This window comes from Triticum aestivum, chromosome 1B (genome assembly GCF_018294505.1).
Source record: "Triticum aestivum cultivar Chinese Spring chromosome 1B, IWGSC CS RefSeq v2.1, whole genome shotgun sequence".
NCBI classification, from domain to species: domain Eukaryota; kingdom Viridiplantae; phylum Streptophyta; class Magnoliopsida; order Poales; family Poaceae; genus Triticum; species Triticum aestivum.
In genome coordinates, this window is record NC_057795.1 from 57,660,578 (window position 1) to 57,672,947 (window position 12,370).

At 43.3% G+C, this 12,370-nt stretch overlaps 1 protein-coding gene across 1 annotated transcript; it reads left to right on the forward strand.

Moving 5' to 3' along the window:
• The first annotated feature begins 9,050 nt into the window (after positions 1-9,050).
• LOC123086579 (trimethyltridecatetraene synthase) lies at positions 9,051-10,950 on the forward strand. Its single transcript, XM_044508347.1, has 2 exons — positions 9,051-9,995; positions 10,089-10,950. The coding sequence occupies exons 1-2, from the start codon at positions 9,084-9,086 to the stop codon at positions 10,734-10,736; spliced, it is 1,560 nt and encodes a 519-aa protein (XP_044364282.1). The 5' UTR covers positions 9,051-9,083; the 3' UTR covers positions 10,737-10,950.
• Positions 10,951-12,370: the final 1,420 nt, after the last annotated feature.

Here is a 12,370-nt window from a genome sequence, read left to right on the forward strand (position 1 = left end):
TCTCATCGCAAATAGTTCATCCGAGTGGGCTGTTTGCTGCGTGTCACAAACATCTGGTTTATGCAAATCGATTGTGTTCTTTTGGCTGATCACGAATGTTGCGTATCACACACACCTTGTTAGGATCAACCGTTTCGGTTCTCTTGCCTAATCAAAAACAGATTATCCGAGTGAACCATATGTTGTATATCACACACACCTTGATCTGGCCGATCGTTTCTTGCATTCCCTAATAGAACACAGTTCATCGGAGCAAACTGTATGCCGTATATCGCACACACATTGATATGGATGGCCGTTTCGGTTGTTCTTCCTCATCGCAAACAGTTCTGCTGGATCAACCATATGCACAGCATCGCACACACAAGTAAAATCTAAACCGTGTTTGATGTCTCCGCCATCGCAAACATTTTGCACCTTTTCTAACGGGTTTTTACACCACCATTTACGATTATTGCATCGCACACAGTTTCATTGATGGGTCTCTGATCGTAGTGTCGCATTAGCAGCATCCTGCAGTAGTGTTTTAGATGTATAAGTGAGGTTATATGTATGATACTATTCGAGATGTATTAGTGATAATATTCGATGATGTATGGACGCAAGAGATGATTTAGTTTTGCTTATTGAATGCATGCTAATTTGAATAGTAATTTATTTTATGATTTAGTTTTGCTTATTGAATGTTCAAATTGGAGAGCACTATGCATTTGATTGGTTGATAGCCTATAGGGTTTCACTAAGTCGTAAGATGAGGATAATAATGTTTTTATTTATATTTTATTTTTGCAGACAAATCTCCATGTTGTCGCCGCCGCCGTCGCCGTCATGGACACCCTCCGACCTCGAGGTGAGATCAGCCAAATCTCCATGTCAATATGAGTCCTATAAGATATTTTGAAATGATTTTTTTTCATACTTTCAACCATTGAAATGCAATGACCATCAAGTTTAAATGCAAATAGGATATGTGCTTGCCCAAGTGGCCATGTTTGCAGGTAACACCTCTGAGTGGCCTATGTTTTGCCGGAGTGTTAATCAATTTCCTTTCTGGCAAATTTCAGGTGCTCGATATGTCCTTTTTTAGCAAGGTCATGCCGCATTTTTCCGTGAATTTTGGCATGACTTGTGCTAGAATATGTAGGAAATATCGTGTGGCCTGGATTTTCTAGAAAGATAATTAAACGACATTTTGGGTTGACTTTAAGTCTGTCGAGGCTCCATACATGACAATTTAAAAAATGAGTGAGGGAGATAGTCTGCACCAGATATGAGAGAGAAAGAATCCCGACTGTTGTCGTGGGGGTCGTTTCTCCTTCTTATCCTTGTGCTAGACCTTTGTTATGCACTAGGGGAAGGAGGAGTAACGACCATCACCGACGGTCGAAAAAACAGTGAGGGAGTGTGTCCACCGTATATGAGAGAAGAAGAATGCCGACTGTTGTCTTGGGGGTCGCTTCTCCTTCGTTCCCTGTGCTAGACATTTTAGTTTAATGCACTCGGGGACGAAGGGAGGAGTGACCTTCACCAATGGTCGAATATATACACCACATGAGCTGAGAGTTTTGAAAAAAAGGCTCGACGGACCGATAGTCAACCCGTGCTGAATAATAATGATCTAATTTAGTATTTGTAGTATATATATATATATTGAATTTTAGAAGTTTAATCTTTGAATTATGTACATAGGAAATGTCGTCGGACGAAATTCTCGCGGAGTGCTCCTGGTGCGGCGACAACCGGGGTTTCTGCGACAGGCCTCACTTGGTAGAAGGTTGGCGCTTCAGCATTAAGCTCCACGAGAAGTAGAAATGGTACGCTATGACTCAAAGTGTTTTTTCATAATTAAGCTCGACTTCTACTACTTCAACGTGTAATTTTCGTCTTTTAGATTTCGACTAGCTTATCCCATACCATGCAAGATGCTATGTCTTGGAGAGGGTGGATTTTTAAGATCATGAAAGTATGGAAACAAAGAAAATTCACCTAAGGACCCATATGGTATGGATTTTGACGTAAATCTATACAATTCTGAGAGCATAACTCATTTTGGTTGCTCGAATTAGGAAGCACTTTGCAAGATGTATGATTTTCATGAGGGAATGCTAGTCACCATGGATCTTGGTGATCCTGACATCGAGGAAGACAATATGGAAATTTGGTCCTTGTTGATACGCTTCCAATTCTACCGCTATGTGAGTTTCTCAAATATAGTTATTAAGTAATTTATATTGTTTATTTAAAAATAGTTGACAGCTTATTTCCATTGATAGCTTATTTTCATTCTTCAAAGAATGTACGAAAGATGGTAGACAGAACCTACTACACCGATGGCTCAGAATTAACTTATCAGGAGAAAAATCATCTGATTGCATTTATTACTGATCTTGAGAATTACAATATGTATTATCAAACTCCTCCACATTATGGTCAATATGTGCCACTAGTGCATCAGTTAAACTATTGTAACATCCATGGAGATGTCATGCTGAGATTTTTTTTACTATTACGACATATGTGCATCTTTTGCATAAATTTTTCTAAAACTAAACTACATTGCTAACTACGAAGTTATTACTATGTTTTTCAACAGAAAAACCCATCAGATTGTGTGCCTCATCTGATGTTTCAGAAAGGTCGCCTTGATGTTTTGAACATATGGCCAGGTCATCCTACGAATCACTCATGTTCATATTGGATTTCTAAAACTGATGAAGTCGTGACAATAAAAGATTTGAAAAAAATGTATGGTCAATCGTAGGGAGCTACTTGGAAGCAACATTGTGCGAAGGGCAAAAATTGGAGACAGGATAATCTCCATTCTTCATAATGGAGAGTCAGAGCCTATCTTGCTTTATGCTATTTTATCTAAAAGAAGGTAGTAGGTCCTATGAGAGAGAAGTAGGTCCTAGGTACAATGCGTTATTATGTGGTACAATGTGTTAGAGTTGATGAGGAGGAGGAGGAGGAGGAGGAGTTGTGATTATGACTAGTGACCAACTTGCTATATGATGTCTCATTGATGAAAATGATGATCATGAGGAGGTGTTATATGACAATGATTAATTATGATGATAAGTTGTTAATGATATTATGATGATGATGATATTTATTATATCATTGGGTGAAAGAACCGCAGATTAGTTTCAAGTGGATGTCCATCCACTTGAAACTAGTCCACAGTTCTTTCGCGCAGTGATGTAATAACTCATTATGATGTAAAAAATCTCTAAATTGCTACTGTATGAAAACTTGTATAAAGGTGTGTGAATACAACATGAAATAAAAAAGAAATAGAATACTGAATAATAGTAGTAGCACGGGCGCCAGAAGCGCTACTACTAACTACCAGTAGCGCCCTTTCCAGGAAGCACTACTACTAAGTGGATATAGCAGTAGCGCGGATGGACCCACACTGTTGATAATCTTTAGCTGTAGCAAAACCCGCGCTACTGCTAGGCTTTTCCCTAGTAGTGAATCAAAGTCAGATGGAGGAAAGATGGGTGGTACATGGTGTCAGAGATGGTGCGTGGTCCTGGCGGAGGCAAGGACGGCCGAACCAGAGTGGATGTGGTCGAGAAAGGGAGAGCGGCGGGTGCGGGAGGAGAGGAAAATTATTCTGAGAACGAGCCGCGAACAAGTAAATATAAACTGGTCGGCGCGATGAGTAATTTTTTTCTAGAGACAAAGCGGATAAAGGATCGGCTAGATCCCATTTAACTCCTCAAACTATTTTTTTGATAGTTAACCAGTTCTAAGATATTGCCTAGAGATGCGTGGAACCTTGTTATCCATGTGCCAGAGCCATGAGTTGGTCGTGAGATCTTATGGGTTTCACCTATAGCCTACTCCAACTTATTTGGGACTAAAGGCTTTGTTGTTGTTCTTGTTGTGGTTGTTGTCGTTGTTGTTGTTGTTGTTGTTGGTGGTGGTGGTGGTGGTGGTGGTGGTGGTGGTGGTGGTGGTGGTGCCGTCGTCGTCTTTTGCCCGTCTACCTTTGATTTATGTTCCTTTTTGCCATCATACTTTGAATATTTTCCCACCGTCCTAATAAATTTTCAAACTATCTAATTCAAAAGTAACAACAACTGAACTTTTCATACATTAATATACTTTTTTATGTAATTATTTTTAAAATAAGCGATGAATATTTTTTATACACTTATAAAATCTTCTTATACACCTGCATGAATATTTTTCCTTACTATGATATACATTCTTCTATTTTTGGAAAATACACTCTTAGTTAATGAAAATACTTTTTTCGAAATAGAAATAAAATTAATCTTGGGCTTAATAGGCCATCCCATGACCGGTTCATGTAGCAGAATGGACGTTCGTAAACTAGACAATTTAAAGTTAAATGTATTTTGAATCGGGGTTGTCTTTCAAGATGTAAACATTTTAAAATTCAGTATTACTAAAGAAAAATGAAATAGTGGATAAGGCAAACGACTTAGGAATTTCTTTGGGGTCAAATGAAACCGAGGTCGTCAAATCCATTAATGATATTTTAGACTTAGAAGCGGAGAGGGCTTTCGAAATCATTCGAAATCTTGCATCTATCAAACCAATGAGTGGCAATGAAATGAATAATTTAGGAATGGTTGATCTTGCAAATTTTTGTAATAACCTTTTTCCCACCGCGGAGGCGGAGGATGAGGAGGATTTGGAGACTACAGACACGGTTGAGCCTCTCCTGATGGAGGGGGATGATTCTGTGGTCACCGATCCTTCCATCCCGCAGGGAGTTGAGGAAAAGCCCAAACGGCCCTGGAAGCGGAAAATCTATCCTACGTCGGCGCTACGCAGAAGTGCCAGAGTTAAGCATAAAAAAATTTCATGATGACTTATGAAAGGAATTTTCTGGAATAGCAGAGATCTAGCAGACTTGGCTAAACAAAGATTCTTAGCAGAAACAACGATGGAACAACACTTAGACTTTATCGCACTTTTGGAAACTAGACGAGATAATTTCACATCACAGTCTTCAAACTCTCTCCAGTGGTATCGATTTTGACTGGCACATCTTACCTCCTAGAGGACGATCTGGCGGGATTTTACTAGGAGTACAGTGTGAGACGTTAGAGGTGCTTAATGCGGTTCAGGGAGATTTTTCGGTCAAATTCAGGGTGCGATCAAAACTGGATGGGTTTCGATGGTCCCTAGTAGCGGTCTATGAGGCAGCACAACCTGAACTCAAGCCTGACTTTTTGGCTGATCTGGTGCGGATTTGTGGAGATGAAAATCTTCCGATACTAGTTGGGGGGATTTTAATATCATCAGGAGAAGAGATGAAAAAAACAATGACAATTTTGATGGACGATGGTCCATGATGTTTAATATGATTATCGAGAGTCTCAATTTCAGAGAAATAGAGCTCACCGGTAGACAGTTTACATGGGAAAACTTGTTACCTATTCCGACTTATGAAAAGTTGGATAGTGTGCTTGCTAGTGTGGAGTGGGAACAAAAATATCCGCTGGTGTCGGTCCATGCAATGCAGAGAGCGATCTCGGATCACACACCACTTCTTTTAGACTCGGGGGAGGCTACACATGTGGCAAATAAAAATATCTTCTCCTTCGAGCAATCAGGTTTGGGCGAGAAGGATTTATGGAGATGATTGCACGAGAATGGGCTAAGCCGGTTAGTGGAAGGACTCATGTTGAGAGATGGCAAAATAAAATTAGACATCTCCAACAATTTCTGAGAGGTTGGGCCAGAAATGAGAGTGGGATTTACAAACGAGAAAAAGAGTGTCTTGCTCAATTGATTGAGGCACTAGACTTAAAGGCGGAGGCCACTCTTCTCTCTGTTCATGAGCAACGAACCAAGTCCCAGGCTGAGCAAGGTCTACGGGCTCTCTTGAGAGAAGAGGAGCTGAAGTGGGAATTGCGTGCAAAAACACTAAGGGTTGACCAAGGGGATGACAATACACAATTTTTCCATATGGTTGCAAATGGCAAGCATAGGAAGAAAAAAAATATACAGCTTGAACAGGACGAGGGGACAATAGTGGGACATGAAAATCTAAAAGCATACATCTCTTACTATTATAAAAAACTTTTTGGTCCCCTGAATTCATCCATGGTGTCTGTGGTTGATGATATACCTCAATTACAGGCAGCAGAGAATGATGTTCTCTCTGCACCGTTTACTGAAAAAGAGGTTTATCAGGCAATTTCCCAAATGAAGCCGAGTAAAGCACCGGGACCAGATGGGTTCCCCGCTTAATTCTATAAGAAATGTTGGCATATTATTAAAGATGATCTTATGCCTATGTTTCAAGATTTTTTTGACGGTCATTTGGAGTTGTTTCATCTTAACTTTGGAACGATCACGTTGTTACCTAAGAAAGATGAGGCTGTTTGGATCGAACAATTCTGCCCCATTTGCCTGCTGAATGTGAGTTTCAAAATCTTCACAGAGATCGGAACTAATAGATTGACAAAAATTGCTCATTCGGTGATCCAACCGAGCCAAACAGCATTCATGCCGGGACGACACATATTGGAAGGGGTGGTCGTTCTACACGAAACGCTTCATGAGATCCACTCGAAGAAACTAGATGGGGTTATTTTCAAAGTGGACTTTGAGAAGGCATATGATAAAGTAAAATGGCCTTTTCTTCAACAGGCAATGCGCATGAAGGGTTTTACTGAAACTTGGAGGAAGCAAGTAGATACCCAAGTCCAGGAAGGAAGTGTAGGAATCAAGGTGAACGATGACATCGGTCACTATTTCCAGACACATAAGGGGTTGCGACAAGGGGATTCCATGTCTGCTCTTCTGTTCAATATTGTGGCAGATATGCTGGCGGTCATTATTGGCAGGGCCAAGCAGCATGGCCATGTAGAGGGTCTAGTTCCTCATCTTGTCGATGGAGGGGTTTCCATTCTACAATATGCTGATGACACTATTCATTTCATGGAACATGACATGGCTAAGGCACGTAATATGAAACTTATCTTGTGTCTCTTCGAACAATTGTCTGGATTAAAAATTAGTTTTCATAAGAGCGAGGTGTTCTGCTTTGGGAAGGCCCAAGACGAGGAACACAAATACAGACAACTGTTTGGATGCGAATCAGGTGCCTTACCATTCAGTTACTTGGGTATATCGATCCATCACCGTAAGCTCTCCAATAAAGAATGGAAATGTATTGAAGAACAAATTGAAAAAAAGTTAGCTGTTGGAAGGGTAAGCTTATGTCATATGGAGGTCGGCTAGTCCTGATTAACTCAGTACTGACTAGTATGTCGATGTTCCTACTGTCGTTCTTCGAATTTCCGAAAGGAGTTCGCAAGCAAATTGATTTCTTTAGATCCCGCTTCTTTTGGCAGTCTCATGATGCCAAGAGGAAATACTGTCTCGCGCGATGGGATATCCTCTGCCGACCTAAATACCAAGGGGGTCTCGGTATTGAAAACTTAGAAATCAAGAACGAATGTCTTATGAGCAAATGCCTATACAGACTAGAGACTGAGCCGGAGGGCATGTGGTCTCAACACTTGCGCAATAAGTATCTGCACTCGAAAACACTAGCCCAGGTTACCATGAGACCGACTGACTCGCCGTTCTGGAAGGGACTTATACGCATGAAGGACATGTTCTTTCATAGGGTCAAATACTTGGTTGGCAATGGAATGTCAACAAGATTTTGGGAGGACACGTGGCTAGGAGAGACGCCCTTGGCCATCCAGTATCCTACACTCTATAATATTGTGCAACTAAGGAGGATTACGTGGGTTCCGTCCTTCAAACAATTCCCTTGAACATTCAATTCAGACGTGTGTTAGTTGGTGAGAGATGGACCGTCTGGATGCATCTGGTTCGGACATTGATAGAAGTTCAACTCTCTGATCAGCCGGATTCAATACAATGGAAACTAACTACGAATGGGAGGTTTACGGTGAAATCTTTTTATATGGACCTCATTAACTCTGGCCCCCTATCAAGGTCGCTGCACATTTGGAAAGTTAAGATTCCTTTGCGTATTAAAATCTTCATGTGGTTTGTTCACAAGCAAGTGATACTCACAAAGGACAACTTAATTAAGAGGCGATGGGTAGGCTCTTCGCGGTGCTATTTTTGTGATCATGACGAAACAATACAACACCTATTTCTTGAATGCCCATTTGCTAAGTTACTTTGGAGAATGATTCATATGGCTTTTAATATTAATCCTCCAGTTTATATTGCGTCTTTGTTTGGGACGTGGTTAGCTGGGGTTGATCAAATTACTGCGATGTGCGCTATTATGGGCTATATGGAACTGCAGGAATGATATGATTTTTAACAGACAACACACTTTGACTTTTTTGCAGGTTATCTTCAGAGCTACAGCTTGGATCCGTACGTGGTCCTTACTCACTCCTATGGACTCCAGGGAGCCTTTGGTTATTGGGTACAACCAATGGGAGATGGTAGCTCGGGTTATCTTCAACCAGTTCGGATGGCGCTCGCATAACAGGATAAGAGTCTAGAGAGCTTATCCTTTTTATCTTCATTGTGCCGGTTGATATGGTTCACATGTATTTTTCCTTTTTTTGTACTTTGATCTGCTCCGTTTTGTGTTCTGGATTATTAATAAGATGGCCGCATGCATCATCATGATGCAGAGGCCGGGGGTATGCCTCCATTTCCAAAAAAACATCTAGATGTGCCCTAAATATTGCACATCTAAGTTCTACGTCATAGATTTTAAAATTTTGAAGTAGGAAACAATCGGAGTGCACCTGTTTTATCCTTAGTTGCATACTTGCATGAATACACATGCATACCTTTCTCTATTACACCAGGAACCGGCGTCACCTAAATCCGGCGAATGAAAAGTTATATCTAAATGTTTTTCCTTTTTTTATTACTCCGCCTACAGCCTATAGGCTGAAGCAGTGAGCACCAGCAGTTCTCTGAACGCTCGTGCCCCGAAACTGTCTTCACCGACTTGGCGTCCTTCTCCGCTGCGTATGCTATAAGTACAACCATCTGATCTGAGAATCAGTCAGCTCAAGCTAAACCGCCCTGTTCTATAAGCAAGTGAATATCATCCCCGGCAGGCAGCTGCTGTATACCTATCGATGGAGCTCCAACCATGGCTGACCTTCCTTGGGATTGTGCTCGCCACCGTGCTCTTCATCAAAACGGTGGCTTGTCGACCCAGTGGACGTGGACACAACCTCCCTCCGGGACCTAAGCCATGGCCAATCATCGGAAACCTCAACCTCATTGGCGCGCTCCCACACCGCTCCATTCACGCGCTCTCGGAACGGTACGGCCCACTCATGTACCTCCGCTTCGGATCCGTCCCGGTCGTCGTCGGATCTTCCGTCGAGATGGCCAAGTTCTTTCTCAAGACCCATGACGTGGTGTTCACTGACCGGCCCAAAACCGCCGCCGGGAAGTACACCACGTACAACTATAGGGACATCACCTGGTCCCAGTACGGTCCGTACTGGCGCCAGGCGCGTAAGATCTGCCTCACGGAGCTCTTCAGCGTGAAGCGCCTCGAGTCATACGAGTACATCCGCGGAGAGGAGCTGCGAGCACTCCTGCACGATCTGCACGGAGCGTCCGGCCGCGTCGTGACACTCAAGGACTACTTGTCCACGTTGAGCTTGAACGTGATCTCGCGCATGATGCTGGGCAAGAATTACTTGGACAAGGAAGCGGCAGGCTCCGCGATCACGACGCCTGATGAATTCAGGTGGATGCTCGACGAGCTGTTCTTGCTCAACGGCGTGCTCAATATCGGTGACTCCATCCCGTGGCTCGACTGGATGGACGTGCAGGGTTACGTTAAGAGGATGAAGAAGCTGAGCAAGATGTACGATCGGTTCCTCGAACACGTGGTCGACGAGCACAACGAACGGCGCAGCCGCGAGGGGGAGAGCTTCGTGGCAAAAGACATGGTCGATGTGCTGCTTCAGGTAGCCAGCGACCCCAATCTTGAGGTCAAACTCAGCCGGGATGGCGTTAAGGCCTTCATACAGGTCTGTGACTAAAAAAATTCCTAGCTAGTACTACTTCTTTAGTTAATTTAAAAACTCTCAATTCCTATATTTCGAACAAACATATGCGTGCAGGATCTACTCGCTGGCGGCACGGAAAGCTCGACGGTGACTGTGGAATGGGCCATTTCCGAACTCCTAAAGAAGCCCGAGATTTTTGGCAAGGCAACTGAGGAGCTGGACCGCGTCGTCGGCCGGTGCCGCTGGGTCACAGAGGACGACATTCCGAGCCTCCCGTACGTGGATGCTATCATGAAAGAGGCCATGCGGATGCATCCGGTGGTGCCGTTGCTGGTGCCCCGCCTGTCTCGCGAGGACACGACCGTCGGCGGCTACGACATCCCGGCTGGCACACGCGTCCACATAAGCGTGTGGTCCATTGGCCGTGACCCGGCCCTGTGGGACGCGCCTGAGCATTTCATGCCGGAGCGGTTCCTTGACAGCAAGCTGGACGTGAATGGGCAGGACTACGAGCTCCTGCCGTTTGGCTCCGGCCGGCGGATGTGCCCCGGGTACAGCCTCGGCCTCAAGGTGATCCAGATGAGCCTCGCAAATCTGCTGCACGGCTTCACGTGGAGGCTGCCCGACGGCGTTGCCGCGGAGCAGCTGAGCATGGAAGAGATATTTGGGCTGTCCACTCCACGCAAGTTCCCGTTAGAGACTATCATGGAGCCCAAGCTCCCAGGTCACCTCTACGACGGGGCTACTGCGTTTGTGGAGTAATTAATGAGTCAGTGTTTTCGTGGATGTTCATTTTCTCTCTGTTGTTCTTCCACTATGTTGCGCCATATGTATTGCGTGATCCCCCTACAGTCACTAGAATAAATAACGGACTACTTCCCTTGCACGGACTCCATGCCTAACGACGACGGTGCCAAGAAGAAAGCCGCGGAAGAGGAGGAAATTGTTGTGGCCGTAGCCTGACTTACTGGATGGTATTATTTGTTCATCCCCTACTTGCTTGTTCGTATGCTAGTTGTATGTGTCATGTGCATAGATGATTCAATTCTATGTTGTACACATGCTCAAATGTTTAGTTATCGGTATGAGTTGCATACTGTGAATGCCATGTTTACTATTTACTTGTGGATTAGATTATTCTAAAATGTGCTAATATTTCCAGCACTTATGTGTTTAAGTTATATAGAATCGATATTGTATGATTCAAAATCAAAAGAAATGTCAATTGGTTTAATTTCAATGACATAATTAATAGCCTATGTTCTATTTATCAATTTGAGTCACTCAAAAATATGCGACTACTAAAGAGGAAGACAATGCATAACAAAATTAAAGATAATTGATTATGAAAATTAACACTTACTTGTCAATCCGGGCATCCATGTGTATGTACTCACTCTGTCCAAGTTCGTTAGGTGGCAATACAATAACTACATCATGCTAAAATATATCATATGAACCATTTTGTCTCCATAATAATATATAGTTAATTTTATTGTGTACCTTCGTCTTTGTCATTTTCACAGTTATTCTGTTTAAAGGATTTTTATTTAGTTTACCCCGTTTACTCAAACTTCGGGCACTTTATACCCATTTTATTTTTGTGCACGTTCTGTGCAAGCCCCGTCGACTGATTTTTCACCCAACAGTTTTCTCGGCACGTTCATTCGCCCGACGGTTTGTCCTACAATTCGGCTCCGGTTCATCTAGTCCTCTACATCGTCCCTCGGCTGCTCCATGCCTCCAGGCAAGCCACGTGCAACGATTTCCCACCCCGGCCATAACTTTGTGCGCACAATAAGAGCATCTACAACCATAAGAAGAACGGTGAGTCAATAAAATCCACCATTTATCAAAAACATATAGAGAGTCAATAAGATCCACCCTTAATCTACAACCATTTTAGTTAGTCCTATGGGGGAGGAGGATCATTGTGTTTGTATTCAGTTGATGCCTCATTTTGAGTCAATAAAATCCACCATTTATCAAAAAAAAAGTACGGAATTAGGAAGTCGTCGCGCTAAGGCCCCATAGGACTAACGCACCAGAACAGCAACCGCCGCCGTTGAAGAGTGGCATACATCGGAAGGATCTAACGTGAAGACACACGAACGTAGTCGAACTACGACCAGATCCGAGCAAATTCACTAAGAACAAATCCGCCAGAGACACACCCCTATACACGCCCAGAGACGATGCTAGACGCAACATCGCAACGGGTGCCAGGCAGGGAGAACCTTATTATATCTTCAAGGAGCGGTCACCGTATCATCTTTCTGGGCTGGACATAAACTCTAACAAAACTCAAAGGAACCTCTAAAAATGAAGCCATCCCGCCGGTAAGGGCCGGGATCCACTGCACCGCCATGGCCCTATGATCACCGAAGACGAGCACT